A 26,540-nucleotide genomic window follows, 5' to 3' on the forward strand; every position below is an offset into this window, starting at 1 on the left:
AACCATTTTAGGGAGAAGGTGTTAGAGAGGATTTCAGATGGACTAGAAAGTGTACAAGATTGGTGGAGACATAATTCAAAAGTAATTCTAAGCTGTGCAATTGAGGTGTTTGGTGAAACATCTGGAAAGATTACAGAGCAGAAGGCACTTGGGGGAAGAGGGAATTGACCTGCTGTGGGACCTGTTCGTGAAAGTTTGCCAACAGGAAAATATACCCGAGGAATGGAGGGAAAGTACTCTTGTCCCCATCTACAAGGGTAAAGGGGATGCACAAGACTAAGAATTACAGAGGAATAAAGTTGATGTCTCACACAGTGAAAATCCTAGAAAGGGTTCTTGATGGAAAACTGAGGTGGAGATTGCAAAGGAGCAATTTGACTTCATGCCTGGTCAATTGGCTACAGATGCTATCTTTAGGGTATGACAGATGATGGAAAAGTTTCGAGAGACGCAACAGGAGCTACATCTGGTATTTATTGATCCGAAGAAAGCATATGATAGAGTGCCAAGGCAAGAAGTCTGGAGGTGTCTGAGGGAGAAGAAGGTACCAGAGAAATATGTCAGGTTGATGCAGGGGATGTACAGAAATGTGAAGACAAGTGTTCGAACCTACCTGTGAGTGATAGAAAGCTTTCCAGTGACAGTTGGCTTGCATTAAGTCCGTTCCTGTTTAATATTGTGATGGAGGAAGTGAGAGAAGATGCGCCTTGGACTATGTTGTATGCAGATGACATCATGCTGTGTGCAGAATCAAGAGAAGAAGTGGCAGCCAAACTGGAAAGTTGGAGGAAAGTACTGGAAGAGGGAGGTATGAGACTGAGCAGAAGTAAGACCAAGTATATGTGTTGCAAAGTGGATGGCAGCCAGGAGACAGATCTAGAACTGGAAGGAAATGTCATCAGGAAGGTCAATGACTTTAGATACTCAGGTTCAACAATGAAAGAGGATGGTGAGGCTGAGAAGGAAGTGGAATGGAGGAACTGGAGAGAGATGACAGGAGTGCTATGTGATGGGTGCCGATCAATCTAAAAGGCAAAATTTTCAGGACAGTAGCGAGACCAACTATGACCGTATGCTTTGGAAACTGTGGCCCTGATGAAAAATAACATCAGCAGAATGGAGGTAGCGGAGATGAGAATGCTTAGGTGGATGTGCAGTGTGACCAGAAAGGATCATCTGAGAAATGACTGTAAGGGGAACGGTGAAAGTTATGAACTTAGGAGCAAAGATACAGGAGGCAAGGTTGAGATGGTTTGGTCATGTGATGAGGAGGGAGGAAGAGTATGTGGGAAGAAAGGTCATGCAGATGGATGTGCAGGGGAAGAGGAAGCACGGATGGCCAAAGAAGAGATGGTGGAGGAGGAGGACTTGAGGATGAAGAACTTGGATGTGGCTACAGCCCAAGACAGGAAGGTGTGGAGGAGACTCGCCACAAACAGCGACCCTGCTTAAGTGGGAAAAGCTGCAGAAGAAGATTGTTTAACCACCTTACCGGCCGTTATGGATCAAATACGAATCCGCATACGCTTCGTATCCATCATATATTTCATTGTTATAACAATGCTATTACAATTTTAATAAGCACTTCGCATCCATGATAAAGTGAACGTCTATAGACGTCTTGGCCGGTAGCGTGGTTAATAGACATAATAGAATATCTGTAGCAAATTTGAACTAAAAAATTATTTGTTTCATAAAAAAGTGACACAAATAATGCATATTTTTTAATAAAAATTTGATTTTTAATTAATTAATTTTTATATATTTATTATTTAATATTTATTTTTTATTTATTATTTAATAATTATAATAATTAAAATAATTAAAATAAATTTTAATTAATTTTAATTTTTTTTTTCCAATTCCATGGTACACCCTATCCTTAATGCTAAATTTTCAATCAAGGTTTTAAAATGGGTAGATTTTTTTTATATAGGATGGGCAAATAAAACATTATATACATTTTAAATAAAATTACTTAAATAACTACAAAAATAACTCGATCCAAGGGCTTCTGAAATAAGTCTGCACTTTAGCTATCTCATTATCTTAAAAGAATACAATCATTCACTCTGACTTTCTATAACTGATTTGTTTAACACATACTTAATCATGTCTACCTGATTAAACACTTTATTTATACAACAACAAAATGTTCATCAGAGTTGGTTTTCTTGTTGGGCCCTTTTCTGAAAACATAGAACTACCTCTTCACTTCCATGGGATCCCCTTTTTTTAATTCCTTATTTAGCATATGATTTTTTCAGTCATTCTTCCTGTTTCACTGGAGTATAAATATTCTTACCTCTCGCCGTTCAGTTTGATGCACAAATTACCAAATTTCATACCAGAGAATGAAGTTTCTTCTATTACTACTTCATAAACAGCATGTCAAGTTGAGCTCTTCATGTTTAAGCTGCTTTACAGTTTCATATTTTACGAATTCCGTTGCTGTTTCCAGTAGAATAACAAATAGATAATATCTTCTTTTATTTACTAAACACTTTTTGACAGTCTCATAAAAATAATCATAATTTAAAATTATTAATCTTTTTATAATATTTATGTTTCTCTATGTAGGTTAGTATATTATTAGTTTTCATTTCATTACACATATGATCAGCACTTGCAATGTGCTCGTTATTGATATTATTATTGTTCAAATGAAATGTAAACATTTGAGATTTGATCTACTTACTATTTCGTGATAGTTGTAATAATTTCAGTCTTCTTTATTGTAATTCACAATTGTTAAGTGTTGAGATATCTTTTGTTCTTTGTGAATGTCAAAGCTTACCAATATATCTGTGTTATTTAAAGTTAGATTTTCAATCAAGGATTTAAAATGGGTAGAGTTTTTTTTTTATATAGGATTGGATATGACTGGTGATGGGGAGGTAACATGGTTTGCTAGCTGTTTTACAGCATCAGTGGCATCTGCTAGAGATCTTAGAAAGGAATAGTTTGGGATTTTAGGTGAACCATATAAGGGGGGAGTGAAGTTTTATGTCACGTAGCCAGGGTAGGCTTTTTAATTTTTAAACTGCATTTTGGTAAGATCATAATCTAGTGAAATGCAGGTAGAGTGATCTCAGAGAATGATTAAAAAAAAAAAAAAAATCAGCTAATGCCTTTTATTTCCTTATAGGGAGTAGGCGAGGCCTTTCTACCCTATCTAGCTTTTGGAGACTGAGTGGGCAGTTCAATCTCCACCAGTAGCCAATCACAGATAGCTGGCCCATGTCTATCACTAATTATAGGTGGCTACTGATGAAGAGACCAGCAAACAAGTGTTGCCATCTCTTGGTGCCTAATCCTAACAGGATGTATTACTGTCTGAAATAATGTGGGTACTCCGGTCGATTTTTTTTTTTTTTTTTAGTTTATCATCATCATCATCATCATCATCAAATTCCTGCCATGTATCCTCAAGGGGTGTACAGGATATGACAGTATTATATGAAAAAAATTACATCATTACTAACTTCCTATCTACAATTTTCCTCCAAATCAGTCTGTTACTTGTCAAGACTCCAACATTATCAGATCTTATATTTCTATCGTCTAAGGCACTTTGTACCATATCAATCCACCTATATCTTGGTCTCCCTCTGGGTCGTTTTGCTGCCAACCTGGCAGAGAACACTTGTTTTGCTAATCTTTCTTCACCGTTCTGTTTTAGTGACCATACCACCTGAGATTAGCTCTGCTAACACATTCCTGGATGTTGACTATGTCGAGTTCTTTACTAATATCCTCGTTTTAAATATGATATTGCCATTGATGCCATCTGTTCACGCCTCTAATCTTTCTCAGGACTCTCATATCTGTGGTCTGTAGTCTTTGGTCAAGTGTTTTACTTCTGACCCAGCTCTCAGATCCATAAGTTAAAACTGGTTTGAACACTGTCTTGTATACTGCTAATTTAGTGTTCCGACTAATTTCTCTCTTATTCCATATGAATTTATTCGATTGACTTCCCACCATACCAGCTTTGCTGGTTCTGTTGTCTATTTCCATATTTAATTTACCATCTTCACTAAAAATCGTGCCTAAGTAGCTGAAATGTTTTACTTGTTCTACAGGTTCTCCATTCACAAGACATTTTAATGATTCTGCCTATTTTCAGTGTCTTTGTCTTTTTATTGCTGACATTCATACCATATATATTACAACAGTTATTCAATTTAGTCAGAGAATCTTGCAGACTTGTAGCGGATTTATTTAGAAGTATAACATCAACCGCATAAAGCAAAGAGCTGACATTAACATCTCCAATTTTGATATCATGTTTAATACCACTTTCCTTCATAATGTGATCCATATAGGTAATGAATAACAGAAGGGATAATGTACATCCTTGTCTCACACCAGATGTAACATTAAACCATCTTCCAGTACATCCTTCAATTCTAACTGCTGACTTACGACTCAAATAAAGACTAAGTATTGCATGATATAATGTCCCATTGACACCATATAACTGTAGCATATTGAATAGCTTCTCTCTTGGCACCTTGTCATATGCCTTTTCCAAATCGACAAAACTTAAATACAGATCTTTGTTATATTCCCATGATTACTCCACTATTTGTCGTAAAGTGAAGATCTGATCCTGACAGCCTCTATTTGGCCTGAATCCAGCTTGTTCTTCACCCAGCTTTTCTTCCACAATTCTTCTCAATTGTTTCTCAAGTATACTTGCATAGATCGTGCCAGGAACACTTAGTAGGAAAATACCTCTGTAATTCTCACATTCAGTTTTATTTCCCTTTTTATATATGTATTTATATTTATATATATTATTTTTATATTTTTATGTATTCCTGACTGCATGCCTGGTCAGTGTTTTTTACCACTGTACTGTCATCACTGCTTGTTTCATTTAGCAGTTTTTCAAAGTAATTACGCCATACTTCAAGGATATCTTTTTCTCCCATTTTCATGTCACCTTTATCATCTCTAACTCCTTTTACAGCACTCTTCCCTCCATTCCTAAGCTTCTTCAACAACCTCCAGAATATTTTGCCACCTTCTTGATATTTATTTTCTATATTCTTGCCAAAGTGCTCCCTTGACTTTTGTTTAGCTAGTTTTATACAGTGTTTAGCATTCTTGCATTTGCTTCTGTATTCTCTAAGAGCACAAGCTGACTTATATGCCAGGAACTTTTGATATGCTTTCTTCTTTTCCTTCACTGTCTCTTTAACTTCCTGCGTCCACCAGGGAGTTCTAATTTTTCTATCCTTGCAGACAACTTCACCACATGCCTCTCTAGCTGAGTCATTCAGGGCTTTCTTCAAGGCTTGCCACTGAATCTCCAAGGTTTGATTCCTGTTCTCAAACTCTTTCATTTTTTCTCAATAATCTTTGTGTATTTTACTCGACAGTTCACATCTGAGAGCTGCTCAACTTTTATTCGCTTTAAAACTTTCTTACATGTTATTCTTTTCAGTATGAAATTCAATTTTATTCTGCTCAATACTAAATAGTGATCACTTCCAATTTCAAATCCTCCATACACTCTGGTGTCCTGCACCAGTGAGAAAACATCATTATCAACAATAACATAGTCAATGAGAATTTTCTTATTCTTTGCCTCTTCTCTACATGTGAATTTGTGCACATTTTTATGTTGGATCATGGTGTTAGTAATAACCAGTCCATGTCCTGAGCAGAAATCCAACAGATATTTGCCATTATTATTAGCTTTGCTCTTTTCTCCAAATTTTCCCAAAATATTTTTGTATGTCTGACAATCATTTCCTACTCTGCTATTTAGATCCCCAACAAGGACCAGCTTTTCCTTTTTCATTGTGTCAGTTGCTTTTTCTAAAGCCTCAAAAAAATCCTCCGCTTCTACCTTAGTAGAACCTTCTGTGGGACCATAGGCACAAATAAGTCTCATTGTCCAGTTCCCCATTCTCATATTTGCCCACATTACTCTACTTGAGACTGCCTGCCATTCAAGAAGATTAGCCTCGTATTTTGTGTTGAATACTATGGCTACTCCTTTTCCTTGATTGTCATTGCCTGAATATAACATTTTGTATTTATTGCTCAGAAAGATCTCACCAGTTTTTGTCTTTTTTGTTTCGGTCACCCCTATTATGTCAATCTGGTACTTATCTAATTCCTCAGCTAGCTCCATTTCTTTGCCATCCAGGCTTCTTATGTTGATAGTACCGAACTTTAACTCTGGTGATGTTGAGTTGGGGTATGTTTTCATATTTTTTTTAGTTTATGGGACGAAAAACCTGAGTTTCCAGGAGTAAAAACCCTCTTGTCTGTGCCCCAAGATCGACTAACTCAAGTCGAGGATAGGCTTTGAAAAAGTTTCTCCAGTCTGCGACTAGACTTGAACCAAAGTCTTACTTCGAGTGACCAAATGCAGAGGATGCAAGCACCACTTCCACTGAGCTACACACAGGCCTCTCAGAGAATGATATCTATTTCTAATTATATTCCGTACTGTTGTGGCGCTGGCACTTATTTCAGTGCTACAGCAAAATTGTGGCCGAGGCTTAGAACACTGACAGCATCTTCATTGAGTGTTTTTGAAGACAGATTCACTACAGTATGGAGAGGTTGAATTTGAAGTTGTGATTTAGAATTGCAGAGAATATTATACTTTTTGATATGCTTATGATATTCTTTTTGTGCAGATGCTTCTGAAATGTCCAAGAGAATGAACCAAAGCTCAGGGCTGAGGATCACTGAGAGTATTGATTGTAATGAACTGATGATGGCATTGGCAAAGCTGCTATCAATCCCACACACAAGAGTGCTGGTCTACAATGGGCTTCAGGTCTTGCATTGATTATTTAGATGTTTTTCTGTCCTTCCTTCAGGAAATTATTACTGTTTATCATACATTTCATACATTCTTAATGTGGCAGTCTTTTTTTTTATGTGGGAAAAAAAAGTGAATTATATTGGATTTCTTTGCACTATCAGTTTTTACTCTTTTTTTTTTTTTAAATGATAATCATACATACAAGCTTGATCAGCTTGTGGTATATTAGCACTACAGATAGGAAGAAAGTCAAGGGAGCAAAAAAAATTGTCACTATTTGGATTAAGGTCTGTAGGTTATTACTCTTTAGTAGAAAGTACATAGGAGGAAATGCTGCTCCAGAGATCAGCAGTAGAGGAAATGGATGACAAGGAAGAAAAATTTGTTCTGTGTGTTTGGATCTGCAATTGTGAGAAAAGTGTCACTTTGCTTGTTTTTTTAACATGAACAGTTCAGAATGATTTCAAGGAGAGTGGGGAAATCACTAATGCTGATTATGTTGTATGGGGGATATGAAAATCTGTGTGAAAAATGTCAGTAGCAGCAACTGAACATATAGTGAAAGATAGGAGTCATTAATCAATATAATTGTTCTCTTTAAAGAGGAGCACAATCCCAGATAAGAAAACAGCATTTCTCTGGTTCTGCTTAAATTTTTTTTTTTTCTTTATGTGAATCCTACCCATGAAAGTAAACCTATCATATGTTTAGTACTATTGAGGATAAGGATTAGATAATCCAAGAACCCATCTTAGGCCCAGATACAGTACCTTATCAAGTTAATTTTTCAAGGTGGTTAGTGGTCTTACACTAAGTAATGAAAATAGTATTCCATGTAAAGAGTTGCACAAACATGCTATCCACTTGGCCAGAAAGAGTGAATAAGTTGTATAGAATTAATGGTTGTTCAGATGGGAATGTAACATGAATAAAGGAGAAAACATTTTTTTTAATACCAAAGAGACCATACTTGTAAAAACATCAGAGTAAGATTATCAGAACCTCATTGAAGAATGATTGGCATTCAGAATTTAAGGTTATAAAAATAGATATTCTAGAGATTTTGGTGCAAAATCTGTCAAATGAGAAAGAGAAGTGCAGTATACTCTCATCACCAAAACTGAATTGGGTTTCAAGTCAGCTTAACAAGGTTTCTGGTATACAGATGGTAGAAAGTAGGTGAAAGAATAGAGCTTATGTACTACAGCATAAGTTGTAAAGTGTTTTTGTTGTTGAATTCATCAACCATTACTCATAAAGTATAATGAAAGATGGATCTGTCAGTCTAATGGATTCTAAAAGAACCAAACCATCATGGAAGGATATTTAAAAGGCCTTTAAGCCAAATTCAATCTTAGTTCATGACATCTTAGAGATGTCATGAACAACCACCTGAGTTTTCCCATGGCAGTTAAAAGATAAGTAATGTAAACAAGGAGACCCTGCCTTCTGTTGATTAACATTGATGAAATCTATACTGGCAAGTATTTATTAGTTGAGAGGTTTTGAGGAAGTTGAAGTTTGTTCGATCGTGAATGGGAGACTTTATTGAAATAAGAATCACCCATACAGGATCTAACAGGATGTATCTAACTGGAGGAACATGCTTGTCCTTTTTGCCGTCAATTTAAAATCAGTAGAGAAACATTATCATGTTAAACTAGAGAGAATAAGATTAAAGAAAAAGTATTAAATCTGAGGCTTTCTACAATCTAAGAATGTAATAGAATTAATGTAATTTTGAATATATGATAAAACCTCAGCAATAGTATAAATCTTATGTAAACAAGAAAGTTAGTACTCTGAGTACACTGCTAACAAAAGGTCAAAGATTACAGAAATACCATGGTCGTGACATAACGCCTGTAGCTATAGAATTCATGTAAAAGTGTTCGGGGTACGCGCTCCCGAAAATATGACTCCGTAAGGTAACGGAGTGACGTCACTGAGTAGGAATGAATAAGGGACTTCGGCGTGTGTGAGGTTCGAACTCGGAATAGAGGGCGCTGAAAAGAAAAATATATATGGCAGCGCGGGTCGGAACCTGCCTCGTTTTTCTGTTCTGGAAACCTCTCAGTGTGCTGTGCCTATGGTGGGCAGTTCCTACACTCCTATAGCAGACTAGTGTATCCCGGCTAGATGAAGCACTAGATTATGGCAGAACAAAAGTGCGGGCCATCAGCGAGAACATGCCGATGTTAGGAAGCTGGAGCGAGTGCGAAAATTCGTATCGTGCAGGTGAATCCCACGTGCCGACAGGTTATGGCAGCAGCAATATTCCACCACAAAGAAATAGACGAAGTAATTGATGTGATCCAAGCAGTGTAGATAAGTACTATCATTTTCATACCCATATTGTTTGATAATAGTGAGTGAAAGAGATTAAGATCCTCAGTAAAAGAAAAGTGAACTTTGATACCTAAGAACTTTCAGGAACAATCAAAGGAATCTCATTAACTATCTGTCTGAGAATCCTAGTGTTATGTGACTTCAACGGACATTGTAATAGAACCGATAATTGAACTTAAAGGTGCCTTTAGAGTTAAACAAATGTTTTGTGTCAGATGAGCACCAGTTCATGTTTAATTATTGTGTAACTCATTTATTAGATGTCTTAAATGTAATCATGAATTGTGTATATTGAGTATGAGAGGTGAGTGTGAAACTTTAGACAGAATTTACCTTAGTATTGACTTAACACCTTATTAATTGTATGTATTTTCTTAGTTATTCAATAAACATGTTTTATATTGTATGCATTTGTGTAATCTGACCATGATGACTGACTCACCACTCATTAAAATATCGAACCTATAAGTGTGGGGAATATCCAGGTTAAAATAAGTGTAAAGGGGCTACTGCAAGGCTAGGCTATCTGCAGCTTCCTGATATATTTAGATAATATTAGTGGCACTTTATTTCTGTGAACTATCCCGAGGATAAGACATTTTCTATCCTTAGACTCAGGCTGGAGCAGCAATTGAACAAATAAATTTGCCTGAGCTCGAAAAGGGGACGTCTCACAGAAATCAAGTTAATAGAATATCTTAGAAGCCCTATAGAGAGAGTAAAAATAGATAAGATAAAAGAAAGTCAAAGTAATATAGTAAAAGACATGAAGGACAAAACATAAGTTACCTCTGAAAGAATTAAATTGAAAACAGGATGATAGTCAATTGAAAGTATAGATTGGTCTCCTGTCTTAGAACAGGTTAAATATGGGCTGATTTGTTCTATACTGGTAATTGCTTCTTATTCAAATTTCATACTCCTCTTTTCCACTAATGTAAGCACTGCAGGATAAACAGTAGAACAAGGAAATTATAGTGCTACACAGAAAAGGAGTTAACTCTGCAAACTTTCAAAATAGTTAGTGAAATTGACATCAAGACCAGAAATGCTTTTGGTAATGCTGGATACCAAAAGCATTTCTGGTCTTGATGTCAAGGTGTCTTCTACATGAGTCACGTGGTATCTCTATCACACAAAGAAATAGCCTCAGGGTAGAACCAAATTTCGTTTGTGACAGAGTCCTCAAACCTTACCTCTCTTAAAATCCCAAGAAATTTATATTTTTAGACTGCGCCACTTAGAATTATTAGATTAAAGATAACTCAATCAAGAAGTAAGTTAGAAGATATACTCATGTGACCTAGGGTTGCAGTCGTCTCCTCAACCTTATTCAATTAAACTCTCGCTCAGATCCGTAATGAGTTTCACAAGCGGTGCATTGAATTCTATACACACTCATATATTTAGTTAAAGTCAAGCAAGGTTTATTTGTTTCTTAATTTACAGTTTAATATACAAGAATATTCATCGTTCTAAATAAGACACATTCTAATTAAATCAATAAGCTTTACTTCATCAGATTTGATCTCTGAACACATTTTTACTCAAATAATTCACACAAAAGTAAATGAATCTATATCATCTAGATTACTACTAAATTCCATTATTTAATTTCTATACTAACAACTGGTAACATTAACCATTCTCCGACATACATAGATTCAAATTCAGTTAGTAACCATTCACTCATGACCTCCTATAAAACACACGTGCTATAGTCCTGACCTTAAATTGTGTCTAAGTCCTTCACTAATAAATCTTCACATATCAGTACACATTCAGATTGCATTCACATAAATAAATTTTACTTATCTCTACTCGATGGTACCTCTATCCGTCTGCTTTAGCCTATCTTCTGCTTCATTAAGACATCTCCTTGGTCCCCCTCAATCTACCTCTGGTCAAGACTTTATAGTGATTATCAGCTTAAACTTTGGGACACATGCTTCTGCTGACCTTTCAACGGCATGGTCTGCCGCTACTTTCTGGGAATCTAGGACAGGGTTACCCGCTGTAACATCGTCCTAGTCTTTGGGTATCGTTCGGTCATCCCCAAACCAGCATCAGGTTAAACCTTCACTATTCGAGGAAACGTGAGAACTTCCACAAGACGAAAGACCAAGAGAGAGCTTTGGGGGGGGGGGGGGTTCTTAACCCTTTTATACATTCGCCCTATCAGTAAATACCACAAACTCCGCTGCTCACCCAGCTCCTTGATTTTCTATGTCACATGACCTCACGACGTCCGTTCTCTCCCTGCTTGTTCACTCCACGCATCAAGCACACGACCACCAGGGCAATCGTCAGCTTGTCCTTGAACCTTGGACTATCTTTCACACAGAATACGTTCTAGTGTTTCTTCTACAAATTATCCTTGCATCGAATTTAACGTCAACACAAAACCATAACTCTCTTAATTTATACTTTGTCTCTGGCAACTTTCCTTTATACATATTTATCTAATTCCACTCTATTTTTATCTTACATTAAATTTTTCTATTGAGCTAATTAATTATTTCTTTCTTCTTAAATCAATGTATTCAATATTTTCTAAAGCTTACAATGATACCTACTTAGAAGCAAGCATGTTTACTTATTAATATACTGGGTTTTTACTTCTTTGCTCGTTAAACCATGATAAGTGGAATTTTAACATTCTTAACTTATCATGGTATAACACCAGTATACACAAGATTTTTCTGATCTCTTTCTGGAGTTGGGAGGGGGGGGGGGTCAAAGGAGCATGAATGTCATGAATTTGGAATGATAGCAGCACTTGCAATGTTTCCTTTGATTTTCATTAGTGAAAAAATTCACGAAAAAGTAAAAAGCCAGAGTAATGGCTTTTTCTTTGGGAAGGAATGTAATATTTGTTTTGGCAAATATTACATTCCTTCCTAAAGAAATTTAATTTCATCATTCCTTCCCAAAACAATTTGATTTCATGCTTGAACTTTTGATGAAATCTTTAATTGAAGCTGGAAAGGAATGCAGAAATCTTCATAAAAGCCAGCTGTGGTGTGTTTGATTTTCTCTTGAAGGCCTTGACACACTTTTTCAGGGACCAAGATGAAAATTTAAAGCAGAATGGAGAATGAATGTTTCCATACCTAATAATAATAATTATTTCAGTAATGCATTTGGTATAAATTCTTAGATCAGAAATTTAGTAACTTACCATTTCCTGATATATACCATCAAGGGGTATACTGGATACTATGATAATACTATATAATTAAGTTTACATTATTACTAGCTTCCTTGTAGCAATTTTCTTCCAGATTAATCTGTTATTTTTCAGGTCTCCAGTATTATCAGATGTTATATTTCATTCTTCTAGTGCACTATTGCTACATCATTCTTAATGAAGAACCTATAGGTTCTTCATTGAGAATGCAATTGATATTTTTTCCATGTTCCTGCCTTATTTCATTGTTTTATTTTTTTATTGCTTATTTTCATAATAAATTTGTTACAGCAGTTATTCAGTTTAGTTGAGTCCTATAGAATATGTTGTATACAGAGTTACAGTATATAAAACATCATCTGCATAAAGTAAAGAGTGAATTTAATATCTCCAATTTTGAATATCAGGTTTAATTATCCATTTTTCAGGCTGGTTGGCAAAGGGGTTAGCATATCTGCTCTCCAATCTGTGTGTTTGCATCCTGGCATGGCATAGATGTTTGTGACTGTTTTCATGTAGCACTTTTTATTAGTATTATCATTACCGTCGACAGGGTGTAGCAGAGAGGCAGCCTGCCTCACAGTGTGGCTTAATAAGGGTGCTCGATCAGCCATGTTGTGGTAGGCGCCGTCGCTACGCTAACAATTCCTGTTAGCGTATCAAATGCAGAAAGAAGTTTTTCCAAACTTAAACTGATTAAAAATTATTTGCAAATAGCAATGACCCAAGAAAATTGGTTGGTCTAGCAGCTCTATTGATAGAGGCAGACATAGCTTATAATTTAAATTAGAAGAACTTATAAACAGTTTTATTGTGCGATATCCCTGTAGAGCAAACATTTAATTAATATTATTATGTAATCGTTTTGCATTAATGTATCTCTTGTAATAAAAACAAAATAGCAATTGGAGATTTTCTTATATTTTTTGTCTTATAATCCATCAGGGGTGATATTTAATTGTTTTCCTCAGGGCGCAGTCTAATCTGGCGACGGCCCTGATTATTATGCGACTCCTCCAGGGAGCCCAAAAACTCATTGAGGGAGGGTACCCAATCCAGAACTCTGTCTCCACCAATTACGACAAACTGAAAATATTGAGCAGCTATCAGAGATGAACTATAAAATCAAATATATAAATGTTATTGGGGGGGGGGGGGGGTTGAAGGTTGAAAACAAGAACCAAAGCGTTGGAAAGAAGTTTTTCCAAACTTAAACTGATTAAAAATTATTTGCAAATAGCAATGACCCAAGAAAATTGGTTGGTCTCTAGCAGCTCTATTGATAGAGGCAGACATAGCTTATAATTTAAATTAGAGCTTATAAACAGTTTTATTGTGCGATATCCCTGTAGAGCAAACATTTAATTAATATTATTATGTAATCGTTTTGCATTAATGTATCTCTTGTAATAAAAACAAAATAGCAATTGGAGATTTTCTTATATTTTTTGTCTTATAATCCATCAGGGGTGATATTTAATTGTTTTCCTCAGGGTGCAATCGAATCTGGCGACGGCCCTGATTATTATGTGACTCCTCCAGGGAGCCCAAAAACTCATTGAGGGAGGGTACCCAATCCAGAACTCTGTCTCCACCAACTACGACAAGCTGCAAATATTGAGCAGCTATCAGAGATGAATTATAAAATCAAATATATAAATGTTATTGGGGGGGGGAGATTGAAGGTTGAAAACAAGAACCAAAGCTTTGGAGTCCCAATAGATAAATCTTTAAAAAAAACATTGATTCACCACAAGGATGCATGCAGCAAAGTTGTTTGCAAAGAGAGAAAACTCCAAATCGAAGAAATTGAAGCAGTCCTAGAAAAGAAGATAGCATATCAGAACTTCCTGCCAGTACGTCAGCAGATGTAGGTGTCCTGAGAGAATACAGAGTTGTAAATTTTTCTTTATATGATGATGGGAATGAAATGAATGATTTCCTTATGGTTCTCAATCATCTATCATAACTGCCAAAAGACCAACCAGGTTCATCTCCTATGGAAACACTATTACTGATTGCAAACTCAAGTATTAACTTAGTTCAAAGAACTATGTTAATACTTGGTTAATAATAGCCGAAGTCTGTTATAACTTCAAATGTAACTAAAAAAAAAAAAAACATTTTAATAAATCAAATATTTACAGTTATTATATACACAATGTATGAACAATTCATTATGAATTGTTTATTCGTAATAATGAATATTTCATTTTCAAAATGAAAATGTTAAATCACTCTCGTACACTTTAATTAAATTGTACAAACAATTTTGATTTTATCCTGAAGATAGTTTTTTACACATTGAAAGTGAATGAATTTTAAAATGTGGTAATCATCATTTCATCCGCTTGATAATGGGTTGAGTCCACTAAGAAGAAAGGTTCTCCACTTATTGCAATCTTTGGCGATCTCAGACATGACTCTATAGCTGGGTAGATGGAAATGTTCTTTCAGCAACTTTATCCAAGTACTTCTTGGTCTCCTTCTAGGTCTTTTTCTTCCTATATATCCATTCAGAGCTAAATATGGGAGTCTATGAGGGGCCATTCTCTTAATATGACCAAACCATCTCAATTGATGCTTAATGATTGTGTCTGTTATATTATCTAGGAAGTTTAAATCTGTTCTGACTTGATCATTAGTCTTGTGTTGCATCCAGTAGGTGTTATTAATTTTTCTAACACATTTCATTTCAAATGCTTGAAGTTTCTTGATTGGTTGTTGAGTTAATCTCCAGGCTTGTGAAGCATAAGTAGCCATTGGGATAATAATTGTTTTATATAATTTTAATTTTAGACTCGTTGGATTTTTTTATTTTTCCATATTTTGTTTAGTTTATTCATGCTGGTCCAACCTACGTTTAGCCTGTGTTTTACTGTTTCCATATTGTTGAGGTTACTAGATATAAGACTGCCAAGATAAACGTATTTATTAACTTGTTCCAGCAGGTGATTTTCGAGATTTATAGAAATATTTTCTTCTTCTCTACCTATCTTCATTATTTTTGTTTTATGAAGATTTATTTTCATACCATAAGTTCTACAAGAGTCATTTAAAATATTAATAGTTTTTTCTAGCTGTGGTTTAGAATCTGCTAAAATAATGATATCATCCATGTATTTTATGTGATTAATGTTTGGTACCATTGATTTTTACACCTAGTTCATCAGCTATGGCTTTACAGACTTCTAGGAAGATGATAAAGAGTTGAGATGAGAGAGGGCAACCCTGCATTAAACCTTTCTCGACTCTGAAATCCGTCGTTTTAATGCTGTTTGTTTTAACAAAATCTTTGGTGTCTCCATAATAATTTGTAATAAATGTTAAAATATCAGAATCCATTTTTATGCTTTTTTTAGGATAGTCATCAGTTTGTTTCTATTAACTGAATCAAAGGCTTGCTTAAATTCTATAAAACAAAAGTTTATGGGCAGGTTGTATTCCCAATATTTTTCTGCTATATTATTAATGGTGAAGATATGGTCTATAGGGGATCTAAGTGGCCTGAATCCTGCTTGGTTTTTGTCTCTTTTTTGTGAATTGGTATAATAATTCCTGTTTTCCAGTCAGTTGAAATTACTCCAATATAAAGAATTTGATTAAATAAATTCATTAAGAAATTAATGGCTTCATTGCCACCATAGTTCTATGATATTTCATCTTTACCCATAGCTTTTGAAAGTTTCATTTGGTTTATTGCATTTATAATTTCTGCTGGGGTTATGGGTGGTGCCTTTTCATATATCATCTTTTCTGTTATACTTTCCTCCTCCTGTTCTTTTTGAAATAATGTTTGATAGTAGTCCTTCCAAATTATTTTAATATTTTGTATTGACCCAGTTTCTAGATTGTTTTTATCTTTCATTGTTAATGGTTTATCTTTATAGATATTAGTTAATTCTTTGATAATTTTGTATACTATTTTATTATCATTTCTTTTTATTAGCTTCTTCGCACAGTTTTGCTTTTTCCTCCAACCAGTTATTTTTGGCAGATATGCACATTTTATCAATTTTGTTTTTAAGATTCTTATAATGTTGTTTATTTTCTTCTGTATTTTTTATATTTAATATATGCTTTGCTGCTCTTTTTTCTTCTAAAGTATTTAGAATTTCAGGGGTTATCCATTCATGATTTGGTCTTGATGTACCAAGTATGTTTCTTGCAGTACTTGTAACAATTTTTTTACCTTGATTCCATGTATTTTCTATATTGTCATAGGATAATCTTCTAAACTCATTTCCTATTAGTGTCTGATAGTTATCTTGCAAAGATTTCTCTTTCAGTTTTGACTGGTCCACTTTATTGATAGGAGTTCGTGATTTACGATACTTGATTAGTTTAATTTTTGCCGCAAGCAGTTCATGGTCAGTGTTGAGATCTGGAGTTTTTAAAGTTCTAACATTTTGCACTGATGATTTGCAATTGCATTTGATTAGAATGTAATCAATACAGTTGTTTATTGTACCATATGGTGAGGTCCATGTGTATTTGTGGGAAAGTCTATGGGAAAAAAGGGTATTACAGATAAATAGATTATTTGCTTTACAAAATTCTAATATTCTTTCTCCTCTTTCATTTCTATTATCAACTCTGAACCTGCCCATCACATCCTCCATGCCTGGGATGAAATTCCCAATTTTGGCATTAAAATCTCCCATCACTATTAATATATCTTTCTTATTGGTCTTGTCTATTAGCTCTTGCAACTTATCATAAAAGGTATCGATTTCTTCATCTTCATGTGACTGGTTGGGAGCGTAGATTTGAATTATTGTAAAGTGAACATTTATTTTCTTTACCTTTTAATCTGATAGCGATCATTCTTGGGCCATGTGGGTCTATGGCCATGACTGCATTTCGTAGACTATTATTCACTAAAATGGCGACCCCCTTCTCTATGTATATTGTCTTCTCTGCAGAGTAGAATAGTTTTCCTGAATTTAGATTTATAACTCCTTCTCCTGTACAATGGGTTTCAGCCAAACCTACAATGTCCCATTTAATTCTAGCAAGTTCTTTTTCCATCAAATTTATTTTCCCAGGTTTTAACAGTGTCCTTATATTTTAAGGTTAAGAGATGCGAAACTCTATTGGCTGACCACATACTAAACTTCTCAACTGCTCCCTGTGATCTAGGATCAGTTGCGTCGATTTCCTCGGATGCAGTAACATTCTCTTGACACAGTGGAGACTCCTGATTCATAGGGTTGAATGGCAGAATAATGCATCCGGCTTGCCACTCCTCTGCTGCATCCTTTGGTCCACAACTCTTTCTTAAACGATTTACTAAAAGAGGTAACCATTTTTACATTAAAAAGAAAATGAAATTTTCAGGAACTACTGGTTTATGCTAATATCATTTGAGTAATGGCCATTTTTGCATTATTTCAGCATTAAAACTATATCACAGTATTTTAAATAAGCATAGAAATCATTACAGATTGCAGGAAGATATATATTTTTTTAATTTTTTTTTTTTTTTACAGTAGCATTTTTATTTGATGTATTTCATTATCACAACAGTTGAAACCCAAGCCAATTTGGCTTGAGTTTCAACTGTTGGCTTGTATACTACAAATGGTTTATTTATAATCATTTTTAATATGTAGTTTTGTTCATTTAAATGAATTTAAAATGTTCAAATTTTAATAAAATTCTGTCCAGCTAAAGGGAGAGTTATAACTCTCACTGTATTATTATAATAAACTCACTATAACAGACTCTCAGAAAATCCTGACCAGATTCTCCCATAGACAAGTAGAATGCTGTTCTAAAAGAAATTCACTATAGTAAACTGCTACTATAACAAACTATTTCTGTATTTCCCACAAGTTTACTATTTAAGAACTAACTACATATAGATAACTACATATAGATAGATCAATAAAGATAAGCACATAGCTGCTTATGCATTTGTAAAACTCACCTAAAAACGAAGTGTGTTTTTAATTTTGAATACCAAAAATGCCACATGGTTGGAATTGTATAATATAATATAAGATAATATAAAGATTGGATGTAAATTATATATATAAACTAAATTTGAATGTTTTCATGAGTTATTACATAAGAATTATTTTTTTACCTTCAGATAGAAGGTGCATATAAGGCAGTTGAAAAAGAAGCAATTAAAGTAGCAAAACAATTAAATGCAGAATTTTGGGCTGTATCATCAAAAACAGGTATGCTTTTATTGCTTTCTTTATTTATATTTGTAATAACTTTAAAATAATGATTCTGTTTTTCATGAGTGGTGAGTACAAATTTAATTGAAACATTTCAGTGTATAAGGGGTATATGAAAGGATCTGTTTTAGGACCACTGCTGTTAAACTTGTAATACTACTGGAAGAAGTTTAAATTGGGATGTGCATTTCTTTGCAGATGATGCAGAGTTGGGGGAGAACTATGAGGAGCAGGTGTTGTTTTACAGGAGGATTTGAATAGACTGTGTGTGTATATGCAAGTGAGATATTGCTAAAAATTGTGATTACATCACAAGAGATTATAGCCTTGATGTAATAGGAATATTACATATAGAGGTAAGGAGGCTATGGTTCTCTCATATGAGGTCTTGATCAGTCTACTTGTGGGTTACTGCAGATTTGGTTACTTGATTTTCAAGGGGATGAGGATAAATCAAAAAGGGTCCAGAGATGATTGACTAAGGCAGTTTTTTTGTCTCCGAAATGTTGCATGTACAATAAAAGATTGAGGAAATGTACTTTACAGAACCTCTTGGATAAGAGGATGAAGATATGATTGAGACATAAGTTGGTAAGGATTTGTTACTGGATTAATGTAGAAGAGATTGAGATCTTTCTGAGCAATTAATACAAAATGTTATATTCAGGTAATGACACTCAAGGTAAAGAAGGAGTAGCCAAAGTATTCAACACAAAATACGAGGCTAATCTTCTTAAATGGCAGGCAGTCTCGAGTAGAGTAATGTGGGCAAATATGAGAATGGGGAACTGGACAATGATACTTATTTGTGCCTATGGTCCCACAGAAGGTTCTACTAATGTAGGAGTGGAGGAATTTTTTGAGGCTTTAGAAAAAGCAACTGACACAATGAAAAAGGAAAAGTTGGTCCTTGTTGGGGATCTAAATAGCAGAGTAGGAAATGATTGTGAGACATACAAAATATTTTGGGAAAATTTGGAGAAAAGAGCAAAGCTAATAATAATGGCAAATACCTGTCGGATTTCTGCTCAGGACATGGACTGGTTATTACTAACACCATGTTCCAACATAAAAATGTGCACAAATTCACATGGAGAGAAGAGGCAAGGAATAAGAAAAGTCTCATTGACTATGTTATTGTTGATAGTGATGTTTTCTCCCTGGTGCAGGACACCAGAGTGTACAGAGGATTTGAAATTGGAATTGGAATAGATTGGAAGTATGGCATAATTACTTTGAAAAACTGCTAAATGAAACAAGCAGCGATGACAGCACAGTGGTAAAAAACACTGACCAGGCATGCAGTCAGGAATACATATCCATACTTGAAGTAGAAAAAGCCATCAAAGGCTTGAAATGTGGAAAGGCAGCAGGGGTAGATGATATTTGAACAGAAATGCTGAAGTATGGTGGTATAAGAGTCTTACAGTGGCTGCACTGCATAGTTCAGAAAACCTGGACAGTGGGAAGAATTCCTGATGATTGGAGTAGAGCTCTCATAGTACCCATATATAAAAGGGGAAATAAAACTGAATGTGAGAATTACAGAGGTATTTCTCTACTGAGTGTTCCTGACAAGATCTATGCAAATATACTTGAGAAACGGTTGAGAAGAATTGTGGAAGAAAAGCTTGGTGAAGAACAAGCTGGATTCAGGCCAAATAGAGGCTGTCAGGATCAGATCTTCACTTTACGACAAATAGTCGAGAAAGCATGGAAATATAACAGAGATCTGTATTTAAGTTTTGTCGATTTGGAAAAGGCATATGACAAGGTGCCAAGAGAGAAGCTATTTAATATGCTACAGTTATATGGTGTCAATGGGGCATTATATCAAGCAAAATGTAGTCTTTATTTGAGTTATAAGTCAGCAGTTAGAATTGAAGGAAGTACAGGGAAGATGGTTTAATGTTAAATGTGGTGTGAGACAGGGATGTACATGATCCCCTCTGTTATTCATTATCTATATGGATCACATTATGAAGGAAAGTGGTATTAAACATGATATCAAAATTGGAGATGTTAATGTCAACTATTTGCTTTATGCAGATGATGTTATACTTCTAAATAAATCCGCTACAAGTCTGCAAGATTCTCTGACTAAATTGAATAGCTCTTGTAATAGATATGGTATGAAGGTCAGCAATAAAAAGACAAAGACAATGAAAATAGGCAGAATCATTGAAAATGTCAACTGTGTTGTGAATGGAGAACCTGTGGAACAGGTGAAACATTTCAGCTACCTAGGCACGATTTTTTACTGAAGATGGTAAATTCAATATTAGACAACAGAATCAGCAAAGCTGGTATGGTAGGAAGTCAATTGAATAAATTCATATGGAATAAGAGAGAAATTAGTCGGAACACTAAATTAGCTGTGTACAAGACACTGTTCAAACCAGTTTTAACTTATGGATCTGATGGCTGGTTCAGAAGTAAAACACATGACCAAAGACTAGAGACCGCAGATATGAGAGACCTGAGAAAGATTATAGGTGTGAACAGATGGCATCAGTGGCAATATCATATTAAAAATGAGAATATTAGGAAAGAACTTGACATTGTCAGCATCCAGGAATGCGTTAGCAGAGCTAATCTCAGGTGGTATGGTCACTTAAACAGAATGGGTGAAGAAAGATTAGCAAAACAAGTGTTCTCTGCCAGGTTGGCAGCAAAACGATCCAGAGGAAGACCAAGATGTAGGTGGATTGATACGGTACAAAGTGCCTTAGACGATAGAAGTATAAGATCTGATAATGTTGGAGTCTTGACAAGTAACAGACTGATTTGGAGGAAAATTGTAGATAGGAAGTTAGTAATGATGTATTTTTTTTTTCATGTAGTACTATCATATCCTGTACACCCCTTGAGGGTACATGGCAGGAATTTGATGATGAGATTTTTCATAAAATGGTGAAGGAGGCCATTTCTGGAAGCTATATAAGGATATAGGCATGAGAGTGAGGAGCAGGATTTTTGTGTGACTAGTAGCAACTTGTGAGGTGGAATGCATTGCCTGAGAATGGTGAATGCAGGAATATTGAGTGAGTTTAGTATGAGCTGTGTATCACTATAGGAGACCTCGCATGATGAATCTTTTGACTCTATGGAGTTTGGTGGTGGTGTTGATAAGAGGAAACAATAAAAAGAGACAGAATCTTTCATTGCAGTTATAATTATAAGAAATATATATATATATATATATATATACAGGGTGTTCGGGATAAATTTGACATATTTATAATTAATTATATTTTTCCGTAAGTTACATGTATTAACACACACTTCTCTTCATTTAAAAGGTTGGACCCTTCTTCATTCATATACAAGATGTCAGAAAGGATGGATAGCTGGAACCCACCTGAATCATGGAAGAGAATAACTTGTATCATGATGATTCGTGCCGGCCATCAAAATAAGGATATTTCGACTGCTGCCCAATGCTCCCTGAATACAGTAAAAACAATCAGGCATGAACTAGAGACTTGCAATGGTGACTACGAGGATGTAGCAAGAAGAAAGATCCCTAGCAGACGAGCTGATTGCGTTCGTACAGCAGAATTCCTCGCAAATCTGCAGGAACAGGTGTTGAAGATCCCTGGCATTGGAATTCGGGCTTTGTCACGTGAAATGAATGTTGCAGCCTCTACTATGAAGCTTGCACTCAATGAAGACCTCCGCTACTACTCATACAAGCGCCGCAAAGGTCAGCTGCTTACAGAAAAGGCCCGTGAAAAACGTTTGATAAACGCGAAGAAACTTCTAAGCAAAGTGAAACATCCTGCGGAACCACAAACAATCTGGTTCTTTTCCGATGAGAAAAACTTTTGCCAGGATCAAAAACACAACACGCAGAATAACAGATGGCTTGCATACAGTACAAAGGACATTCCTCGTGTAATGCAGACTAAATTTCCCCAAACTGTGATGGTTTTCGGATGTGTATCCTCTGAACAGTTTTTGCGGCCCTTCCCAGGGAGACTGTAGCATCAGCTTGTTCGAGGTTCCGAAGCAGGATTGAAGCTGTGATCGATGCTAATGGTGGTTATTTTGAGTAAATCTTGTTGATAGTATTGTAATTAACTCTGCCTGTAATGTTTTTTGTCAATTCATTAAATTTAATAGATACAAAGAAGATTTTCTTTTTCCTTACGAAACTGTCAAATTTATCCCGAACACCCTGTGTGTGTATATATATATATATATATATATATATATATAAATAATAATAACAATTTGTCAGAAATCATTTATTTAGTACCAACCAAGGAGATGTTTTTCTTGGCTGTATTGCAAACAAAGTGTATCAAAAATGAGCTATCATGCCAATTCAGAGGTGTGTGTACAAAATGCCTTATAATTTGGACCTTTATTAAGAGAATTTTTTGTATGTCCCACATCCACAAAGTTGCTAAAAACCTATAGAAAATTAATATCATATATAAACAGCGGTTAGCAGAGAAGGAATCCTCCAGGGTTTTTTTAATAATTGGAGGTTGTCGTCCTTGGGGAATGCTTCATGAAGGAAACTGTTCTAGAAATACAAATAGATTCAAAGATTAGCAGTTCTATTGTGAGTATCAGAAAGCGCCTGCTAATCCAATATTATAGTATAGCAGCAGCTGTCCAGTTATTATATGTTTAGCAACAAAATGAAAGAATGATGGATGTCAGCTCACTGGAACACTGTCTTTAAAATATTTGTAGAAATGACAAGGTAGAAGTAGAATATCTGTGACAAGCATATAAAAGAGGTATCATTGAAGAGTCAAACTGTCCTGTACAGCATCAAGAATTTTTAGAGATGATTTGGGATTTTTACAGATTGAGTAGTGAGACATGTAAAAAATAATATCTTGAGTGGAAAAGCCCAAGTTTCTTGACCTCTAATTTTTTTGAGTAAGCTTATGGATGTGATGTGTTTTGGCCAATCAACTGATATCAAAGATAACGGAAGCTGAACTGAAATCTTTTTCACATTTTTGCAAGAAAGACAAGACTATGTTATGGAAATAATATATACAGTCATTTTCAGTAAATAGCAATGTTTCAGAAATGCATGTCATTCATACTTATACTATGCTAAATTAGTTATTTTATTTATTTATTATTATTTTTTTTTTAAATCCCACATTTAAGCAGTTGTAAAACCTGTAATATTCAATACTTTGAATATTGCATATTAAAAGTTTGAGAACAGTGAAGGAACTTGGTGTTTTCCTTGAGCAGCAGCTATATCCTTTAGAAAAAAAAGGCTGTTCAGAACAGTAAATGGAAAATATGAAAAAAAAAAGCCACAATTTACTCAAATAGTTGAATGATTGTGGCTTTTGTAATTACTAATTGTGAACTTTTATTTTAGGAAATCTGGTACTACCCTCAGACCAGGGCAAGAGGGTACCTGCACCGATCCTGTGTTTTAGAGAGCATGCATATCACAAACATAGAAAAAAAAAAGCTATTAAGAGATAAAAAATTAAATATTCAGAAATGATTTTAGCGAAAAATAAATTTTATAGAAATTAGGCATAATCCACGCTCTGAAGAATAGAGTAGTTGCTATTATATAAACTAATGGCTGACTTAAGACAGAACTCCAGATGCTCCCTGATTTTTTTGTTCTCAATGACTTTTCCAAGAAAACAGTTGATAGGATTTTATTTTTGAAACCTTCCACTCCTAATAACCAGAACATCCAGTACAGAGACTCCATCATGATACCATATATGAAAGTTTATCAATTAAAATAGCATCTCTTTTCAAAGATCACAATATCAGAGTAACTTTTAAACCAATTCAAGCTGTTCATAGCCTCCTGACATATCCTAAAGGTAAAACACCTTTCTACAATACCCAGGAGTATAAGGAATTCCATGTTCATGTGGTTTAACCTACATAGGACAGATAAGCCATGAATTTGAAGTTAGAAAGAAAGAACATTTGCAGATTTTGACCACAAAAGAAAAGGCCGATCTGGTTTTGCCAACCATATTTGTAATACTAACCATGCCTTATATAGAGAAGAACTTTTAACTTCAGACTTCGGAAGGAATCTGTTACAGTCATTTATTTGCACATGGATTACTGAATAAACACCTAACACTAAGTGACATACAGAAATCTCTCATTAAATCTTTTAACATTAGAGATTTTAATTTCACCAACATTCACCTTCTATTGCTAACTGCAGATAACCAGTGGCATGCAACTGGTTTTTCAGTGTTTAATCTACTTAGTGATCTTTGTTTTGATGTGTCTAACCCTGAAGAATCCATCAGTCCGACTTTAGGTGGTGAAACTAGTCAGTGTATTTTATTTATGTAATAACTAATAAATCTGTTTTCTGTGAATCATTTTAGTTGTAAAACTTTCTCTATTTAAAATATGACAATGCCATTTCATCCATTGTATTCACCCAGGCAATTCATTTCTGATTTTTTATTTTTATGTCATCATCATCATCATACATATCAAGGATTTAGGCCTAGTATGGCCTGTTCCGGCCTTAGAAGTCATCGTTTAAGAGGACGTCCTGGTTTTCTTTTTCCTAATGGCTTCCTAAATTAAAAAATATAAACTATGTTTATATTTTTTAATTTTTTCAATTACTGGTTCTTGGTTTAATTCTTTCATAATATCTTTGTTTCTTTTGTGATCAAATAGGGTATACTTTGCAGTTTTTCTCATAAACTTCATTTCTGTTCTGTTGTTAATCTTTGTTTGTCTTTTTGTTTTATTGTCCAGATTTTGCTTCCATACATTAAGACCGGTAGGGCTAATGTATTGTATACTTTTAGCCTGGTTTGTTTTTGAACTAGGTTTGGTTTAAATATAGAGTTAATTACACCTGTTATTTTTAAATATTTTGCAATTTTTACGTTTATATCTTTTTCATTTTCATAAGTGATCATACATCCTATGTAGTTAAATGAATTCACCTGTTCTAAGATCTTGTTATCTAATACTATTTTAGTTCTTGCTGGATCTTGTCCTTTAAAGGCCATAGTTTTTGATTTTTCCATTGATATTATCATACCATAATCTTTGGATATCTCATTTAAATTTAAAATAGCTTTCTGTAAGTTATCTTCAGAATTTATAATTATTATTTGGTCGTCTGCAAAGAGGAGAGTGTTTAAGTTAACTGTAGGTGAAAGTTTAATTCCTCGATGTAAATTTTTACTCCATTTTATTATTATTTCATTTAAGTAGATATTAAAAAGAGTTGCTGAGAGGGGACATCCCTGTCGGACCCCTTGGTTTATCTCTCTTGTATATGATAGCTCATGATTTAATCTTATTTGTATTTCATTATTTTCATATATACTTGTGACAGCTTTTAGGATATTATTTGGTATTTGTCTTTCTTTTAATATGTTAAATAATATGTTTCTTTTAACTTTGTCAAATGCTTTTTCAAAGTCAATAAATGCAATATGTGTTTCTAAATTATATTTTATTTTTATGTAAATCCCATAAACTTATTATGCATTTTAGTACTCTTCTACAGCTAAGGATCAGACAACTCAAAACTCTGTGCTAGAAATCAAAATAGTATTTTTTCAAGCCATTTTATTCCACCAGGAAGCAGGACAGAAGACCTACACCAGGTCACAGAAATCATGAAACTGTGACTAATGACATTAACTGTTGGAGATGCTATTCATTCAGTCAACGACCTGATTGGCTGAGTGGATAATGTATGAATGGATAGCATTCTAAATGCTCCTTAATATAGATTATATTTTTAAAATGAAGTTAATAAATTCTTTAGAATTGTTTGCGTGTGTGTAAAGATGCTAAATTTCATATCAGTTGCATGAAATTTGACATTCAATAATTTGAAAATTATAACCAGCAAAGAATGTGGGAGAGCCCACTATTTCATGTAATCAATTCATCCTTAATGGTGATCCTAATATAGAAAACAGGGTAATAAGTTGTATACAGAAAAGCATTATGTTCAGATACAAATGTAAGACACAGGGACTCTGTCTCCCTTCCATGCCTTGGT

General features: G+C 34.6%; 1 protein-coding gene across 1 annotated transcript in view; it reads left to right on the plus strand.

Moving 5' to 3' along the window:
• Positions 1-26,540, plus strand: part of RabX5 (RAS oncogene family member RabX5) — a 118,971-nt gene that overhangs the window by 72,438 nt on the left and 19,993 nt on the right. The window contains exon 8 of the mRNA XM_090400092.1: positions 18,433-18,523. Coding sequence (XP_090256218.1) covers positions 18,433-18,523 — 91 coding nt within the window. The remainder of the gene's footprint in view (positions 1-18,432; positions 18,524-26,540) is intronic.

Source organism: Typopeltis vanoorti, chromosome 11 (genome assembly GCF_054136105.1).
Source record: "Typopeltis vanoorti isolate ZY-2024b chromosome 11, IOZ_Tvanoo_1.0, whole genome shotgun sequence".
Lineage (NCBI taxonomy): Eukaryota > Metazoa > Arthropoda > Arachnida > Uropygi > Thelyphonidae > Typopeltis > Typopeltis vanoorti.